Raw genomic sequence first — 19,193 nt, 5'->3', positions numbered from 1 at the left:
TGAATATTTCGAATATTAAGATCATATACGATCACAATAAAAAGTTGCAGAGTCATAAAAATGATATACTGCTTAGAATCATTTTTTAATTTAATACATCTTTGTGCAATATTTATATGATTGAATCTAATCTAATTATAATTATATCAAATATATAACTTAATAATTTTTTTAACCATTAATTAACCAAAACAAAATAACTAAACTTACTTCAATATATAAATACTTTTGAAAATTAGACATGATCATTCCTAAAGTGAAAAACACATAAATCAACAACTTTTTTCAATGATTATATTATCTTATAAACACTTTCATATTCGTCATAAGATACTTCAACTAGACAATGCTTTAATTCATTAAGATAATATAATTTGTTGATATCAGTTCTAGAAAAAAATATTAGTTACATTTAAATTATGCAATTCATAATAGATGTCTTGTAATAATGCATTTTTTTCCTAAATCAATACACGACCTAATACATAAGCATACTTGGTATACTAATATCCTGCATAAATGCAGCACATAGTCAGGCATTGAAAATATATACTACATGGGATAATAAGTTATTTTGTGGGAGTAACAACATAGATCGTTATCAATACATTGTTACGATATAAAATGTAATTTTAAAGTGCTATAAAGCTAACCATGGATGATGACGAATAGCTTCTCGACTTCGATCACCATAATCATATGTAACTTCTACTCCAATTGGTATATCTTCTTTTGCTGTAAGTACTAAATGTGGTGTTGATTCTACTTCAACGATCCTTGCAATTAAATTTCCATTTCTGGAATGATTTACCAACCTGCCCAACTTTTTTGTTTCTGCTGTAGCATCAACACTACAAATATTTAAGTATTGTCATACTTCAAAATTTATCCGTAAGAACTATATTCAGAATTTACAGAAATTGAAATTGTAATATTATTATTGCAGTAAGATAATCATATATAATTATATTAACTTCATTAATATAATTATTATTTTTAATATCAAATACACATACCAATACTGATGATTACGATGCTGGAAATAATACATATAACATCCAGCATTTTGATCTTGTGCATAGATTTTCTCACGTTTCTTTGCTATGACTTGATCAATTAATTCACCAATATATTCTACTACAAATTCTCCTTTCATAAAAGAACGTGTAGTTACTACCCCGCGTCCTTTACCAGGAAAATATCTGACCTAAACATTAATATTTCATAATTTATATAAAGTAACATAACAATTTATAAAAAATATTATTTTGAAGCTCATTTCATACTCACTTCTAAACCTTCCTCAACTTGTTGCAAAACTTTTGCTTCTATGTCTCTTTGTTTTTCTTCTAATACAGCTTTCTTAGATTTTCTTACACTCCGACGTACTGGAAAATATTCTGCAAGCGTATGATTTGTGCCTTCTATAACAGATGAATGCACTGATCGTTGAGCATTATTTTGACTCTGAGTCAATTTTCTACGAGCAGGCTTGCGTGCAAGGTGTTGAGGAGGAGTACACGTGGCAACAAGTCCTTTATTTCTTCCATTAATTATGTCTCTACTATCAGTTTCTTCTACATGACTATTTGGCATATTTATTCTATGTGGTGTTGAAGGTCCATGAATTGGCACTGCTACAGGTGTTTCTGTGCATATTTGTAAGGAATAATATATTATAAATTAAAAGATAATTTTAGAAAAATATTGTTTCATTTCTTATTATATAACTAACTATGTTGAAAATTTATAAAATGGACAGATACCATCTGTTTTAAATTCACCAACATCTGTTACAATTTCTTCTACAACACTTATAGAAATAGTTTCTTCTTTGGTAAGAAAACAATGCCCCGTCATTACATCTACATCCTTGGAAGATTCCTTAGTAGTATTTACATTTGTAATATTTGCAACCTACATACACATACGCAAAAAAAAAACAATAATGAATTAAAGTTTTATAATATACTTATTGTATAAAATACAATCGAATACCTTTATAGGAAAGAAGGCAGTTATACACGCAGAAGACACTTGTTCATTAGAGATTGATTGCATTCCATTGAGAGCATTACGCTGTCTTCTTTTAAAGCCATTTGTATTTGTTTCTCTCTTCATTAATGGAATAATTTCTTTGCCAGATGTTACGGTTGATATATTCCGTGTACGAACTAAAATTTTTATAATACAAATATATATGTTAATTTTATATTATATAAAAAAAACCATTGTTTTTAGTAATAGATTTTATTTGATTTATATTTATCAGCTAATTGTAAAAATAAGTTGTTTAATAAATATATATATATAAAAATACTTGAATATATTAAATGAAAATTAATAAAATATAATAGCATTTTTTTTAAAGATAAATAATAAAATAATTTAATATAGAATATTATCCAATATTACAATCATATAATCCATTATAACAAAATATAATTTGTTATAAATATTAAAATGTTTAATCATAATAAAACTGTTTAAAAATAACCTCATGCTATAATTTGTTTATGTAAAATGACACATAAGGAAATGGTATAGATCATAATAATAATATTCACATTACTTTTATAAATAAAAATATTGTTCATCTAAATTACATAAAATTTGGAAGCTGGTGATCATTATGAATTGAAATAATTAAAGATCACACAATATAACATTATTTTCTAATGCTTTATGAATTATTTAATTACAGACTAGAGAAAACTACGAGCATTAATATCTAGGATGAAATTCAAAATGGTGCGAGTATAAATCAAATCTATGAAAACATAACCTGGCATTTACTGTTAAATCTTAAGTGAAACTATTAATGAATATTTTAAAAACATACCTCTACCTTTCACCATGTTATCGCCGGACTTTTTCATACGATCTGCAGTCTCCTGATTTGATTTTCTCATAGAAAAATTCTTTCTACAGCTACACACTCATAGAATGGACGTTCACAATCCGCTTCGGTGCTCTCACACTTCCTACAAACTGTAGAATATAGAAGTATCATCTATGTGTACGTACATACGTATACGTATATTTACCAACATAAACGAAATATTAAGCTAGGTTGCTTATTTGCTAACGTCAATGTTACAAGGAACTAGATGCCAATAAAAGCGCCAATTTTAAATTTTTAACGAAATATCGTATTTGAAAATGTATATCTACCATTATATTTAGATATATAAAATATATAACTACAAATAGAAAATAATCCAAACTTTTCCGGATATTAGTTTTATGGTACGTTATGATATTTTCATTGACATTTAGGATAATACCGATTGTGATTTTTGATGATAGGAATTGTTTCCATATATTGCCACCAGATCGCACTGTATGGTACTAAAAAACGATGATTTTTCATAACCGCGTATACCGAAAAAACGTCAAACTAAATCGCATTAAATTTACAATAAGTGTTGTTTATTGCGTGATATAGATATATCTCATAGATCGTGTTCATTTATACATCTTTTGCGAAAAGAATCAACAAGTAAATATGCGTGGATAATGTGGCATGTGTTGTAAAATATTGTGGTTATAATTCGAAAAACAAATGGCTAGCACTTTAGATGCAGTTGATTGGGAAGGTATTCTTATTAGTAATTAAGTATACGTATTTACATAGCACACAATATGTATACACGCGTTACGTTACATATAAATAATTATATATAAGGTGACACATGAACTTTCATGATAAATTACAATATTGTTTTGTGTGCTTTGTTAGCAATATATTTATGTATATTTTATCTTATTGTATGTCAAATTTTTTATTAATTTAATATCTTACCATAAAAGGTTCTTACTACGAAAAAAATCTATTTATAGATTTAAGAAAGCAGGCTAGACACTTGGAAAATGAAATTGATGCAAAACTTGTAGCATTTAGCAAGTTAGGTGTAAATACACATTCTAAAAATGTTACACCAGATGAAGTTCCACTTTTAGACGAAGAACATGTGTTTGAGAATATGGCCTTGGAAATAGAAACATTATTATCTAAAGTAAGCAATATTATTTTCCTATATATTATACAGTTATATACTATTTTAAGTATTTGATTTTTTAGTTATTTAATGTTAATGAGAAAATGAGTGAATTGCAACCAAATGGAGCAGCTATGTTACATACTATGCAACGTCATAAAGAAATATTAAAAGATTATAAATTAGAATTTAATAAAATTAGGAATAATTTTGCTATAAGAAAGGATCGTGAAGATCTCTTGGGTAATGTGCGCAAGGAAATTGAGTATGTTGTATAAAATACATTTTTTTCTATGAATATGTTTGGTATAAATGCATTTGTATGATACACTTATCTTTTTTAGCAATTATAAAACCACAAGTGGATTAAACCGTAGAGAAATGTATTTGAAAGAAAATCAACATATTCATAAGTAAGTAAATACAAACTCAATTAAATCTACATACATGTATGCTATATAATAATAATGAATATATTACACTCACATTTATATTTCTTGTATCACTACGAAAGTTTTACTAAATTATTTTAACTTTTAGCTCTGATCGTTTAATCAATGATCAAATAAGTATAGCAATGGAAACGCGAGAACATTTAATTACTCAAAGACAAGCTTTCAAACGTATACAAACTAGATTTAATGACATTTCTAATCGATTCCCAGCAGTGAGTAGTCTATTACAAAGAATAAATTTAAGGAAGAGACGAGATTCTTTAATTCTTGGAGTTATCATAGGATTCTGCACGTTCCTTATGCTCTTGTATGCATTTCATTGAATTATAAATGCATAAAAAAATACTTCCACATTTATTAGAAGTTGGAAAAACATATGTAAACAGATGACAGAAATAGCAATATAATAGCTACTAAAATGCAGAAGTTACATGAGAATAGTAAGTATGCTCCTATGAATGAAAGTCAGTATGAATGGATTTATAATCAAGAATTACATTGGCAAAATTATTGCATTGTACAGTTTTTTTTTATACCAAATGTACTAAACGTATATTGTCACACAAACGTTGCGATTCACTTTCAATGACTAGTATATGAATTTAATAAATGTTAAAAATAAATATTATGGGTTTTAGCATGGTTATTCAATTTTTATCTCTTTTGTATATTATCCATGTACTAAATTATATTGAAATCCTGTGAGACAAGAAATACGATATTCTAAAATAATGCTTATTACAGATACAAATTTAAGAGAAAATATGATATAAAGTTAGAATTTGAAGTTAATGTTGTATGCAATTTGTAAATATATTTTCTAAGTTACATATCTGTCGATTTGTTGCTAAAAAATGTAATGGATTTATGTATTTTTTTTACTATATATAGTCTCATATAGATATATAGTCTCATTACTAAATAAGTAAAATACATTTTAACAGAATTAATAAGTCATTACTACGTATAACATACTCTGAATGAGTATATACCTAAACTGTTGATTAGAGTTATGATAAACAATCTTTTTACTTTTATACAATTTTTATATATAAATGTATTTGATTGTTCATTATTAATTCATCTTTGTATTATAGTTCGAATATGTAAGAAAATGTATATGCTTTGCTTGAATAATATTTCTGATTACCTACCTCTTTATAATATATTTTTAAAGTAAGGGTATAAAAATGTTAGATGTTTTTAAACTCTTAAAGCTTTCTGTACTTCAAAACATATTCGATCATTTTAGAGATTGAGATGGTATACTATAAGCAAATTATTAAATAATTAAAAGGATACATTTCACTACAAAATGATTTCTTATACTGATTGATAAATAATATGGTATACAGTGATGTTCAGATATAATTTCATACAATAGAGTTACTATCAGGCTTCATATCCAAATTAATCATTGATATTTTTGTTTTGTTTTATAATGTATTGATTTACATGTAAGAGACACTTTCATATGCACGTGTACACGCACGCACACATCCTCACACACATAGCTCATTGATTCTCCTATGTATAAGCCCATGAAAACACAGCACGCTACGAAAGAAGTCATTTCAATAAGTGCAGTATCTGTTTCCACGTATACTAAATACCACATTTATAAATTATATTTTGACTTTTTTAATAGGAACTCAAGCACAAGAACTGTAAAAATATTGAATATAAAGATGCACATATCCGGTAATAAAAAATTCTTGTGTATATACTTTAAATATATATATTTACATTTTTCTGCACGTAGTCACACTATCTCGAGTCTTTACCTATAGGAGTCATGTAATACGGCATCAGAAATTTATGTATCTTACAATCTTGATATCCTGATATGAATATTTTCTGAAATTTCAAAATTTGTAAGTAATAAATTTTCGTCTTTTTTTTTTTTAGTGAACCTTCGTTAAATTAAAAAGTGCGGCCCCTGTTTATTGTATGTGTAGGTATATATATATATATATATATGTATATATGATATATATTATATATATCGTAATATATATAATATATATATATGTATATATACATATATATACTCTAAATCATGTATTTCATATATTTATTTGTTTATAAATGCAATATATAGTGTATTCGTAGAAACGAAGAACTTTTGTAAGCGCTACTTTTAACATTATGCATTGCTGCAAGGGAAACCCTGGATATAAGGAAGTGTCAATATCCATCAATTTTGTCACGTCATAGCACATGAAGACGTTGCTTCATACGTTGTTACAGCATATGCTAAGAAATTCTACTCAAGATTTTATTAACGGTTCTAAAATATTCTACATCATTTAATCTAAATTTTTTCTTGTAAAGAGAAGATGGAATACGATATCCATTTTGTTCTCAGCACCCATCCATAACTCGCTCACAGGCATACAAACAAACAAACGAAGGAACAAACATCTATTCCATGCATGAATCGCATGATTGCATTTCGATTTTGAATATAAATATATCATCGTATGTACTGTTTCAATCTAGTTTTTCTTTAATGCTAACAGTATTAATAGATGGAGCATGTTGGGAGACTAGATATACTTGCCATTGTTAATTTTCCATCTACTTAGTCAATACAATTAAAGATCCATAATAGCTGTTATTTGAAAATTAATTAAAAAAATATATTATATTAATACAATTGAATAAGACAAAGCAGAACAGATTTGAGTCGAATTACATGAACTGTGGAAAATTTAAGGCGCTTATAATACCGTTACCTTGTCTCCCTACATTATAGTAATATTGATAATAGTTTTATAGTCTAGATCTACGGCTAATAGTAGTAGCAGTAATGTGATAACAGTAATAGCTATAGCGGCGGTAGCAATAATATTTTTTTCGTGTTAATCAATGATTTCACCTATCAATCAAATAAAACTTAAAACTGCGTATACATCTATACTCCGAGAGTGAAAAATTAATCGTCCAAATAGTTATGCAGCGCTAGTATTACTCCTCTAGCCCTTTATAGACTATTCTCACTAATCAGTCGCATTTTTGTTATAGATTGGATCGTAACATTTCATATCAATAATTAATTTCTATAGAAAGTTTTATAGCTTTTATCCTCGGATTATTCTCTTACTTTGCGTATGATTAAATAATGGAGTTTTTCTTATTGCATACAAATACAATTTTTCTTTACTGCATAACTTTTACAGGCAGCTTTTCTTTTATTATAATCACGAAAAATGAAACATGATAATTCGTTATTACATATGCATGTTTATACGATCCATCTAAAATGTTATCATTCCTAACGAAAAATAAAAAAGGAATTTTATATAATTATGAATTTTTGACTCGAGTATAGTCTTCGACTAAAATTAAAGAAGATTCTACCTATTTGAAGGTTTACATCGGGACTTGATAGATATCTTTCAATAATACATGTGTGATGACAGGAAAAATCTGCCAAGTCCTTTTTCCAGTTCTTTGACTATCAACTCGGAAAAGCTTATTTCGAGCATTTATTTCACTTGTCATGCTAAATCTGTGACGAAAATACATTACAACACTGATGGGTTCAGTTTAGTCTACCCAACACGTAAGTGTTCCATGGTAGCTAATCCAACTCGTGCAAATGACGTGATTGCACGATGTTTTTTATATGCCCCATTGATTGAGTGTTTACATAACACTATTATTTACTTCGCTTTATTCTCACCTGTACGAAAAATGCGAATAATTATTGCAATAGAAAAAAAAAATATATATATATGTATATCATATTAAAATATATCTCAATTATTATTGTCACAGTTTGATATAAAATTAGAAAGAAATAATGTATACCTTACGTGTTTAATGAATTCAAAATGTCAATTCTTCGGTATTCTCTGCATCAGATGAAAGCGCTTGACGTAACGTCTCCATACAAGATTTAGGAATAAGAGTTCCTACAATTTTCAAACCTTCGTCTGCAATAACATAATCGATGTAGATATTTATTTAAATGAAATCAATTAAGCGGCAAGTCACATTGATGAAATTCCTTTCAAATACAGAAAAGAATTTACCAGTTCTTAGTCGGACAACTTGCATCTTCGAATTATGTCCAGATCGTGCCGCAAGTACACCTTCAACGCGACTCCAAACGCTAAGAACCGAACCAGCTAAAACATTATATGACCGTCTTCGTAATCCTACTTCACATTCCATACCAAGAGTGACATTTTTACAATTGCCACGCCAATAAGCGTGTGAACATGTATCCACAGATGCTTCGTATTGTTGCGTCCAATGAGGTTCTGCCTCCTCGGTTGAAACCTTTTTGTATTTCTTTTCTAATTCACCTAATGATTCTTGACGTAATTGCAATCCGGTATTCGGCCTACAAACAACACATACATATCGAAAATATTTCATTTTCGTTATGTACCATTATATATTTAAATTAATTTTTGATAGACTAAAGTATATCGTACCTATAAACCATGTATAACTGATCTTTTTTACTTTCACTTTTCTTTTTACCACCATCGACAGCAACCGCAAGGATAGCTGTTTGTTTACCATTTCGTATTTGATGACTCAAATAAAATCCTTCCTTGGCACCAGTTAATTTGGACCATTGATCCATTGCCTCGGTCCAACTCATACCACGTTCAACATGTACAACATGTAATTCGGTAGGTGCTTTACCAGTTGCATGCTTCCGAAGAAAACGATAAAGTCTTACTCTGCGAACGTTCTCTCCTGACGTACCAAGATCAAGAATACCCATGTCGAAACGCCCAGTTTTCTTCGCTTGAAGGATAATGGCATTCAAAGTGTCGGTAAAATATTTGAATAATCGATTTTGCAAATCGACTGGCATTCCGAGGATACGATTTAAGAATTTAGACATGTTATTATAATCTTTGTCCAAAGTAAGAACTCCTGGCATATTTTCGCTATTACAAATTAGTCCTACGCCCACTAGAGCGTCCGCCACATCTTTGAAGAAATCACCATTATAGTCTTGTGGTGGTGGTACCAATGGCGGCTCGTACCTATTGTATTATTTTATACTTCATTAATTCAACCGTAAATATAATTTTCATATATACATTAAACATGCGATGACGTTTAGAGAAAGTACACACACACACACACAAGTATAATACAAGAGTATACAACAAACCCCATTATAGTCTTCATCGTTGCCTCGAGAGCCGATCGACCATATTTGTTATCGATATTGAATTGTGAAAGATCTCGCGTTTCGGTTGCTCTGCGATCTCCGTGAGTTAACGCACCAAGACTTTCGAGACGTTTCGCAACAATCGAAGCAAATCGTCTTTCTCCGGCAAGATCCGAAATAAGGAATATATATTCCGGAGCATTTACTTGATTCGAACGATGCGTTCGACCAAACTGTTGTATTGCTCTATCTGCGCTCCATGGTAGTTCAAGTGTGATATGTACTCTACGCATTTGATTTCTCGCACGTCTATCACTTTGCAATGATATGCCACTGCTAGCTGCTTCCGAGATGATTGCAACTGTCTTCTCACCATCCATAAATCTAATAAAGCGTAAAGTAATTTACACCTTTCTTCGATAAACGAAGACGAATTGTCATAAACAAAATTAATAAGTTTACCTTTGTTTTTCTGTTAAGTTAAGCGTCTCTAACGGAACGTCGACTTCAGATCTAGATTCATATTGTATTGCACCATCTTCCGTTTGAACAACACGACCTTTTCTTCCAGTCATTTCTGCGACATTCTCCGGACCACCAAGTTCGTCGATCAATTGATCTAACGTATTCGGTGGTAATCTTTCTCCTAAGGTCTCTATTTGTGCTAACAATTCTTCTTTCATGCTACAAGCACGTTCAATAGCATCCCGAGGTGGTCCTTGATTATTAGAAGATGCATTACCATGATTTCCGCTCACTGCCGTATCTCCGTTACGTTTGTTCCTATTGTTAGACGTCTTATGCGCAAGCATAGATTGTATTTTGTCTTGCGTGCTTAAACGTTTCTTGGCTGGTTTCTTTTGTTTCTTACCACCTTTCTTCTTTCGTCTGTCCCATGGATCTATAAAAAGAAATAAATCGTAACATTTGTTTACATCGATTTAAATATGCGTAAGTTTTGTATACTTACCAACATCAGAATCACTATCACTATAAAATGGATTGAAATCGGAACTTATATTACTTTCCTCGTCAGTTCGATGATCATCTTCACTCTCCGTTCCACTCAATTTAAATTCAGAACCAGAACTATGATCACCATTTTTTTCTTCGTCAGTTATCTCTTCCTCGGAAGACCATGCTCGAACTTTTTTTGAAGCTCTTTGTGCTGCTTGACGTACCGGTTTCCTTTTACTTCCTCCTGCAGATCCACCTGCACCATCAATCAAATCTTCCCCTTCTGATTTATTCATTTTAGGTAAATCTAAACCAAGAAGTCGATGGATTCGATTACGATCTGGCGCTGGAAAATGTTTCTCCACTAACGTTTGGAGTACTCCTTTAGCAGTAGAAACAAAATCACTTAGTTCTCCGTCATCACGTTCCAATTGTTCCAAAGTGCGTGCTTCACCGGTCGATTGCAGACCGATAACCACACATTTCCCGCATTTAACAGCTTCTCGAGCTACTGCAACAGCATGCTTTACTTTTGCTGCAATACATAGATACTTGAAGAAACGTTGATGAGACGACCAAAATTGACCCCACATAGTTTTTTTCATGCGATTCTCAGCGTCAATTAATTCGGCCGCTTCTTGGAATTTCTGCATTGCTTCTACCCATAATCTTACCGAATGATCGTATATTTTAGTAAAGTCCTTAGATAGAGGAACTTCTTCGATTTTAAAAGCAACGCCGTGAAAACTAAGTTGTCGAGCAATATACATGCCTCGTAATTTCATATCCATTGCTACTATTTCCATTGTACCAACTCCACGCTTTTCCACCGCAGTGATAAAATCGTTGAATTCAGGGAAAGGAGTTCCTTCGCCCCACATACCTAATCGTACCATATAGGCCATATTGCGAGGCTCAGAAGCACCAGTGGCACTAGCATACACCACTCGTGATTTAGGAAGTTTATTTTGCAATTCCAGTACGGTTAAACCAGTTTTGGTAGGTTTGGAACTTCCGGTAGGGCATAAATTTTTTGCACGATGGCATTCGTCAAAAATAATTAATCCATCAAAATCTTCTCCACACCATTGCAACAATTGTTTTAATCTACTTTTGTATTTACCTCCACTTTGAGAGGATTCACCGATTAATGCAGAATATGTACTAAATATTACACCTTTTTTAACATTACCATTTACAGCTGAAGAAATTTTTGCGTATTTGAACTTATTTAAAGCATGTACTTCGATTTTTGATGCCCCAATGTCTTTTAAATCACGTTCGGCATCGTATTTGAGATCGTTGGAGACGGAAACCCAAATGGCACGTTTCCTACCTTTTAAATAATTTTCAAATATAATGCCTGCTATAGTTCGTCCTTTACCAACACCAGCTCCATCTCCGATAAGAAATCCAGCACGTGTACTATCCGGTAAAAGATGTTCGTGTTGTTGGGATGCATAAGTTATGGATTCTAACTGAAGAGCCGACAAAGCTCCAGATCGTATTGTTTCTTCTGGTATAGAAAGTTCGTACCAAACATCCGTAGGTTCTACACTAGATAATGATGCTGTCTCAACAACTGGATCTGGATGCTTACGCCCACGTTTGACTGTACATTTTAAATAAACTTGTTAGAAAACGTTTTCTAATCCTTTATACAATTACACTTTTCTCATTAATAGCAAAATAAAACATGCATACGTTTGGTAGGCATATAATCTGCATAAGTTTCTGCAACACCCATGTCTTCATCATCTACCTCTTCTTCTTCTGGTATTGTTGGTTGCATACCTACTTTTGTTGGATCACCAGAATTCATCCATAATTGTGATACAGCTTTTCCTAAATAATAAATATTATGACTATGAGATAATGTAAAAAATTGCATGTATACATAAAAAATTTGTTAATAATACCGGATAAACCTGCAGGCCAATTTGGATGAAGTCCACTCTGATTGAGAAACTGAACAAATGGATTGACACCCATATTCATTCCAGCCATTCCCATAAAACCTCCCATTAAATTATTCATTTCCATACCTGCAATATTTCATCCAATAAAAGATTGATCTAAACGTTAAAATAGCTTCAGGATTTGTGTGAAAGCAAAATGCATATCTGAATAATTATATAATTTAATAAAATGATGGAAAAGAGAGATACAAGATAGTGTATATATAAATATAGACAAAATTATGATATATGCTCATAATTAATATGTACATATATCAAGTATTTTTGGAAAAAAGGAAACTAAAAAAAATCAAAGGAAGGAAATAGAAAAAGAATGAATTTTAAAAAAATATATAATATCCAAACTCAGAAGACATATATCAATCATAGACATACTCTGTTGTAAAAAAGCTGCAGGATTGAATCCTGCAAGACTTGCTAATCCTGGGAAATTATATGGTCCACCAGCTCCTAATTGACCCAATTGATTCAATTGGTTGGTACCAACAAAATTAGGTGGAGTACCTTGTGATCCTCCTACACGTACCATTTCATATCCTGGTGGTGCAGTTTTAGTTACTAATCCACCTGGTATTTTGTTACTAAGTTTTTGATTTAATGCTGTTAAATAAATATTACTTAAGTAACACTCTGTTTATAACGTTTTTTTGTAACACATTGAAACAAATCTATATACACATACACATATATATATATATAAATGCAGATGATAAAGAATTTTTTTTTATTACACATATATACAATTCATAGTACCTTGTCCTTTATTTGTGGCATTAGATGGTACTTCTGCAGGTTTTTCTTCTTTAATATTTGCAATACCAGCAGCTGTTGCAAGATCTTTACCACCACCTATTAAAAATAAGTATATGACATTGAATAATTATATTTCTTTTTGATTAGAGATTAATAAATAATATATAGCATTATATTATATCAATAGATTGTCATTATGAAGTTAATATCCCATAAATTATAAATATAAAGAAATTACCAGGTACTTCAATTTTATCAGGATCCTCATCATCGTCAAAGTCACTACCACTTGTGTCATCGCTCATTGTTTCTTTATATCTCTTTGTTGCCTAAATACATATATCATATAATAATTATACAAGATATAAATAGACAATTCTAATGAAATATTCATATTATTCATAAAATTAAACAAAGGATATTTTTTAAACAAAATCATTGATTTTTATGAAATATTAATTCTTGATAAAGAACAAAGAAGTCTTTTACGTGTTGATAATTACGACTATCAAAAAAAAAAAGCTTACTTGTCATTAAAATACAATAGATTGTTTAAATATTCAAACAAAAAATAAATGCATAACTATTTTCGCAATAAATTTATGTAAATTTTTGAAAAATCTTATAACAAAAAAAGTATGGAAGAAGAAAAACATACCCTTAAAAAGAATCTGAAGAATAAATGCGCAAAAAATTATTTATAAAAAAAGATATACAAGAAGTTCTTAGGTTAGTTTGTCTCGCGAAGCGGAGATTAGAAGAAAACGCACGCATAAGAAGCGCGCGTCGCTGCGAATGGAACAATGAAAATATAAAAAAAAAGAAACATCTTACCATGATCGAAAAAATTTATTTTTCCTTTCTGCAGTCTCGATAAAGAAAGGGAAGAGATTTCAATGAGGAACACGATCGTCGAAGAAGATATTCCTTTCGAACGTGAAGCTGCAATTCTGACAGAGTAGACGATGAAAACTTTTTTCCCTCGTTACGGGTTCCTATTTTATGTCGCGTCAAGTAAGCATCACTCGTCGAACGGCAAGTTTCTCGTTTATTGTGCGGGCTACAAAATCACAATGCCTGAATTTAGTGTGCGCTTAGACCGAAGCATTTTTTGTGGTATGCATCGAAGCGCTCACTCTAAACGCGTTCGCCAAGCACGGCTGCCGCCATCTTGGTTTTTGCCCGGCCCACGGTGCATCACGATGCAAATACAAAAACACACGCGCTGACTACAGCTGCCTTGCGTAACATTGTTAAGCGCTGTTGCCAAATCTACTTTTATAAAGAGATCTTTCGAAAAGCGGGTTTACAGAAAATAAGGCGCGCAATCGAAGAAAATCTACTTTTTTTTTTTCAACTAATATTTCGTTTATAATTGTATTTGCAAAATATTAAGATATAACGACGAATGAATAAGAATTTATTCGTATCGAGATGACCCTAGCACAGTGTCGGATGTAATACGAAACTAATATTTTTTTTTTATAAGCATGTGTACAAATTTAAATATACAATATCAGACTTACAGGTGTTTTGGAAGTAGCACGAACTTGATTTAGAATATTCAATAGCATGCGATAATGTAGACTGTTGGTTCTATATTATTTACATTAACTAGATAAATATATCGATTATTTTTTTCTAAGAGAATGTACTTTCTACCTATGAGGACGTTCTATTTTTACATATCATTAAAATTAATTTTTTCCAATGTCATCAATATTGTCGGCCAAATTCTGTGCCTTCGTAATGCGAGTCATTGTTGCATATGAACGATCGTTAAACACTCACGAATATAATTATTGGTGTTATGAGGGAAGCAGGTTGATTCTTCAAACTTTCTTTTGAACACGTGTTCGTTGATTTCACAAATGAACAGTAAATAAAGCGCGAATATTGAGTATCATTTGTCCGCACGCGCGTCATACACACGCAAATGAAAGAGACTATCAGGATCTGGCAACGTCGCTGCAGAGCAGCGCTAATCGTTAGGCGATCTAAAGTATACGCGGTAAAAAGAAAAGAGTACGACCTCGAACTTGGCATATAACTCTTCAGTAAAATCAATTGGGAATTGTTTAAGTTTCTAATACTAAATCAGACACTTCTACATAATATACGTACCAAAATAATTAAAGTATATATCGTATTACAGGACTACAGCCCTTAATCTATTTAAAAAAATGTATCGCTCTAATACGATCGATCCGAGCTTCGCGCCGCTGACAACGCCACATCGTGGCAGAATATGAAAACACATTTATGCGCGCTCTAATTTAAAACTGTTAAATAATTTCTTTATCATTTTCTAAGAGTTTTATATATATATATATATATATATATATATATATACACACGCACGTACACACATACACATACATACATACACGTTCGCATTTATATATTTTGTATAATGCACCTCTATTGAACTGTACACTTTGCATTTTATATTAAAAACGATGTGACGACAAACAGTATAAAAATTGCATAAAGTTGTATAGAGTTACGCGATATGAGGCAAAAGTTAAAATATTTGTGAACTTTATAGAAGATAAATAGTTATAGTGCTAAAAAAGAATAAAAATTAACAATATAATAATAGCAATGAAAAATAAGGTATACACATTGTATAAATACAAGCAATACACGTTCATTTGAACTGATTAGTAGCAATCAAATTATAATAAGTTAATTCAAATGATATAAATATTAATATTATAAACAATAGTGTAACGATTATATCTTTTTTCAAGAAGAAGTTTACTTTTTAATCAAAACAACAAGATTGAGAAGAATATTTTTTTATTAAATGAAAAATACAAGAAAAAAAATATTTATTAACCTATCAGAATACTGTTAAAATAAACTTTTGGTACCATGGAATCTGATAGTCAATAATATAAATTAAATAATATAAATATACACATCACACACACATATATATATATATATATATATGCATATTTATTTTATATTATATAATGGTATTCTGTAAACTCGTAAAACGTTTAAATAGGATACAGATTAATTATATTTTTAACAATACAGATAAAATAAAACATGGGACGTAAGTATAGGTTATAAAATAAAATTAATTATATGTTTATTATCAATAATATTTATCAATAATATTATCAATAATATTTAATCTATTAAATATAAATAGATTGAGAAAAGTATTATTGATTTATTTAAACTATGAGACTTGTTAATGAACACTTTACAATTACTTATAATAATATATTCTTTTAGGAGGTGTTTATATATGCAAAAACAAACGTATAGTACAAATGAGAATGTTGAAAAAACTTATGAAATACCTATCGAAAATATCCGTAATTTTAGTATAATAGCCCATGTTGATCATGGTAAAAGTACCCTTGCTGATAGACTTCTAGAAATTACTGGTGCTATAAAAAGAAATTCAGGAAAACAAGTATTAGATACATTGCAAGTAGAAAAGGAACGTGGAATTACGGTGAAAGCTCAGACTGCTTCCCTTATATATTCTTATAAAGGACAAAATTATCTTTTAAATTTGATAGATACTCCAGGTCATGTAGATTTCTCATCTGAGGTATATCGTTCATTAGCAGCTTGTCAAGGTGTTATATTATTAGTGGATGCAAATGATGGAGTACAAGCGCAAACTGTTGCAAATTTTTACTTGGCTATTAAAAGAGAGCTTGTAGTAATACCAGTTATAAATAAAATAGATTTACCAATGGCAGATCCAGAAAGAGTAAAGAATCAATTAGAAACATTATTTAATATAAATGAAAAAGATGTATTAAAAATATCTGCCAAATTAGGAACAGGTGTTGATGAATTATTACAAGCTATACTCAAAAGGCTTCCACCTCCACCTGTAAATAGGAATTTACCATTTCGTGCTCTAATATTTGATAGCTGGTATGACAAATATAAAGGAGCTGTTTCCTTAATATATGTGAAGGATGGATCTTTATCTGTTGGTGAACATATTACATCTTTTGCTAGCAAAAAATCTTATGAAATTAAAGAGGTAGCACTTTTAAGACCTGAGGAAGAACCTATTAAAACTTTGTAAGTATAGAATTTTATATATGTGTATTTTTTTTTTATGCTTAAATATATTATATATAATTATAATTAAAATACAATTGTAGATTTGCAGGAGAGGTTGGAAGTATAAAATGTAATATGAGATCTTCTAAAGAAGCACATATTGGAGATACTTTATATAAAAAAGGTCACCCTGTAGAATCATTAGGTGGATTTACAGCAATAAAACCGATGGTATTTGCTGGTGTATATCCTATGGATCAATCACATTTTCTTGCATTACAAAGTGCAATTGATAAACTTATTTTAAATGATAGTGCTGTTGAAATTGTATCAAATTCTAGGTATTGATTATTTTCGTGAGTGAACAATATAATAAAACAGTTGCATACTTAATTATTAATTAATAATAATATTGTTCTAGTGCTGCACTTGGACGCGGCTGGCGAGCTGGATTTTTAGGACTCTTGCATATGGAAGTATTTATACAAAGATTAGAACAGGAATATGGTACAGAACCAATAGTTACAGCACCTGGTGTCACATATAAGGCCAAAATTAAAGGACAAAAAAATATAATACGATATAAAGGAGATATAGTTGTCTTCAATAATCCTATTGACTATCCTGATAAACAAATTACAGTAGAATATTATGAGCCAATGATCCTTGGTACTATTATAACACCAGGTATATCTTTTTCTAAATAACAGTGTAATAATTAATCGTAATTTAATGTCTGTTATTATTGGTATATATTGATACACATATGTTAAAATAGATAAGTATATAGGACCGGTAATTTCATTGTGTCTTGAGAAACGTGGGATTGAACAATTTACCCAAACTATTGGAAATAATAGAACGTTATTAAAATTTTCAATGCCATTAAATGAAGTAGTTCTTGATTTTCATGATACATTGAAAACTCTCACTTCTGGATATGCAAGTTTTGATTATGAAGATGATGGATATCATTCTTCTGAAATTGTGAAGGTAAAAAGCACAATCGTTAATTTAACTTATTCACATTCAATGATTAGTGTTACTTTTTTTCTTACAGTTAAATATTCTCTTAAATGGTAATATTGTAGAAGAATTAAGTACAATTGTGCACTGTACTAAAGCAAAAGAAGTGGGTAAAAGAATGTGTAATAAACTTTTGGATATCATTCCAAGACAATTATTTGAAATATCAATACAAGCAGCAGTTGGAAGTAAGATACTTGCAAGGGAGACTTTGAAAGCATATAGAAAAGACGTTACTGCAAAATTGGTAAAAACTCACATGGAGCTATATTTTATTTGCTATAAAAAACGATAAATTAAATATAAATTACATAAAAAAAACTATATATATGTATATGTATATGTATATATTTATATACATTTTATACGTTTTAGTATGGAGGTGATGTTACAAGAAGGATGAAATTATTGGCAAAACAAAAACAGGGAAAGAACAGAATGCGTATGATCGGAAACATTTCCTTGCCACGAGAAACATTTATAAATGTACTCAAACGATAATTTACCGTGTATATATATATACATAGGATTTTTACTTTGAACACAAAAATAAAAAGAATATATAAAATAAGAATAAAAGGTCGAACATTAAGGCAAATATTTCATGGTTCATCGAGAATTCTTGCTTTTGGCGGAGAGGAGTTAATTATACTAAAGGAAGAGAAAAATAGCTTAAGATCATTTGATAACTAATCGATTGCCTGTCTGTTTACATTATTTGGCGTATAAATAAAAGTGAAAGGTATCTAGCGGAAGTAAAACATTCTAGAATTTTAGCTAAACGTCGTTGAGGGTAAAATTGGAACGATATACGGTTGGTTGCTCTTCC

General features: G+C 30.2%; 4 protein-coding genes across 7 annotated transcripts; 2 read left to right on the top strand and 2 right to left on the bottom strand.

Annotated features, from left to right (window-relative positions):
* Positions 1-47: 47 nt before the first annotated feature.
* On the bottom strand, positions 48-3,003 carry LOC122634476 (N-lysine methyltransferase KMT5A-A). 2 transcript variants are annotated; one of them, XM_043823463.1, is made up of 6 exons: positions 2,849-3,003; positions 1,999-2,174; positions 1,767-1,917; positions 1,291-1,649; positions 1,017-1,207; positions 48-851 (listed from the first exon to the last, which is right to left on the bottom strand). In XM_043823463.1, exons 1-6 carry the CDS (start codon positions 2,910-2,912, stop codon positions 641-643), a joined length of 1,152 nt encoding a protein of 383 aa, XP_043679398.1. In that variant the 5' UTR covers positions 2,913-3,003; the 3' UTR covers positions 48-640. The 2 variants fall into 2 exon arrangements, with proteins under 2 accessions (XP_043679398.1, XP_043679397.1); XM_043823462.1 differs by having other exon boundaries at positions 52-851; positions 2,843-2,998.
* A 333-nt stretch (positions 3,004-3,336) lies between these two features.
* Positions 3,337-5,102, top strand: LOC122634477 (Golgi SNAP receptor complex member 1). The gene is made up of 5 exons (XM_043823464.1): positions 3,337-3,599; positions 3,844-4,019; positions 4,085-4,266; positions 4,346-4,414; positions 4,542-5,102. Exons 1-5 carry the CDS (start codon positions 3,566-3,568, stop codon positions 4,777-4,779), a joined length of 699 nt encoding a protein of 232 aa, XP_043679399.1. The 5' UTR covers positions 3,337-3,565; the 3' UTR covers positions 4,780-5,102.
* A 1,618-nt stretch (positions 5,103-6,720) lies between these two features.
* LOC122634475 (protein strawberry notch-like) lies at positions 6,721-15,201 on the bottom strand. Of its 2 annotated transcripts, none has more exons than XM_043823460.1 (14): positions 15,083-15,201; positions 14,126-14,351; positions 13,530-13,620; positions 13,292-13,387; positions 12,914-13,138; positions 12,479-12,604; positions 12,264-12,404; positions 10,573-12,171; positions 10,065-10,503; positions 9,603-9,986; positions 8,905-9,471; positions 8,497-8,810; positions 8,273-8,397; positions 6,721-8,144 (listed from the first exon to the last, which is right to left on the bottom strand). In XM_043823460.1, the coding sequence occupies exons 2-13, from the start codon at positions 14,126-14,128 to the stop codon at positions 8,291-8,293; spliced, it is 4,092 nt and encodes a 1,363-aa protein (XP_043679395.1). In that variant the 5' UTR covers positions 14,129-14,351; positions 15,083-15,201; the 3' UTR covers positions 6,721-8,144; positions 8,273-8,290. The 2 variants fall into 2 exon arrangements, with proteins under 2 accessions (XP_043679395.1, XP_043679394.1); XM_043823459.1 differs by lacking the exon at positions 15,083-15,201 and adding an exon at positions 14,428-14,561.
* A 487-nt stretch (positions 15,202-15,688) lies between these two features.
* Positions 15,689-18,956, top strand: LOC122634507 (translation factor GUF1 homolog, mitochondrial). 2 transcript variants are annotated; one of them, XM_043823510.1, is made up of 7 exons: positions 15,689-15,907; positions 16,544-17,356; positions 17,440-17,679; positions 17,760-18,025; positions 18,117-18,331; positions 18,399-18,611; positions 18,740-18,956. In XM_043823510.1, exons 2-7 carry the CDS (start codon positions 16,557-16,559, stop codon positions 18,863-18,865), a joined length of 1,860 nt encoding a protein of 619 aa, XP_043679445.1. In that variant the 5' UTR covers positions 15,689-15,907; positions 16,544-16,556; the 3' UTR covers positions 18,866-18,956. The 2 variants fall into 2 exon arrangements, with proteins under 2 accessions (XP_043679445.1, XP_043679444.1); XM_043823509.1 differs by lacking the exon at positions 15,689-15,907 and adding an exon at positions 16,241-16,358.
* The last annotated feature ends 237 nt before the right edge of the window (positions 18,957-19,193 follow it).

Source organism: Vespula pensylvanica, chromosome 15 (genome assembly GCF_014466175.1).
Source record: "Vespula pensylvanica isolate Volc-1 chromosome 15, ASM1446617v1, whole genome shotgun sequence".
Taxonomy (NCBI): Eukaryota; Metazoa; Arthropoda; class Insecta; order Hymenoptera; family Vespidae; genus Vespula; species Vespula pensylvanica.
This window is presented reverse-complemented; position numbering and strand designations above follow the sequence as displayed.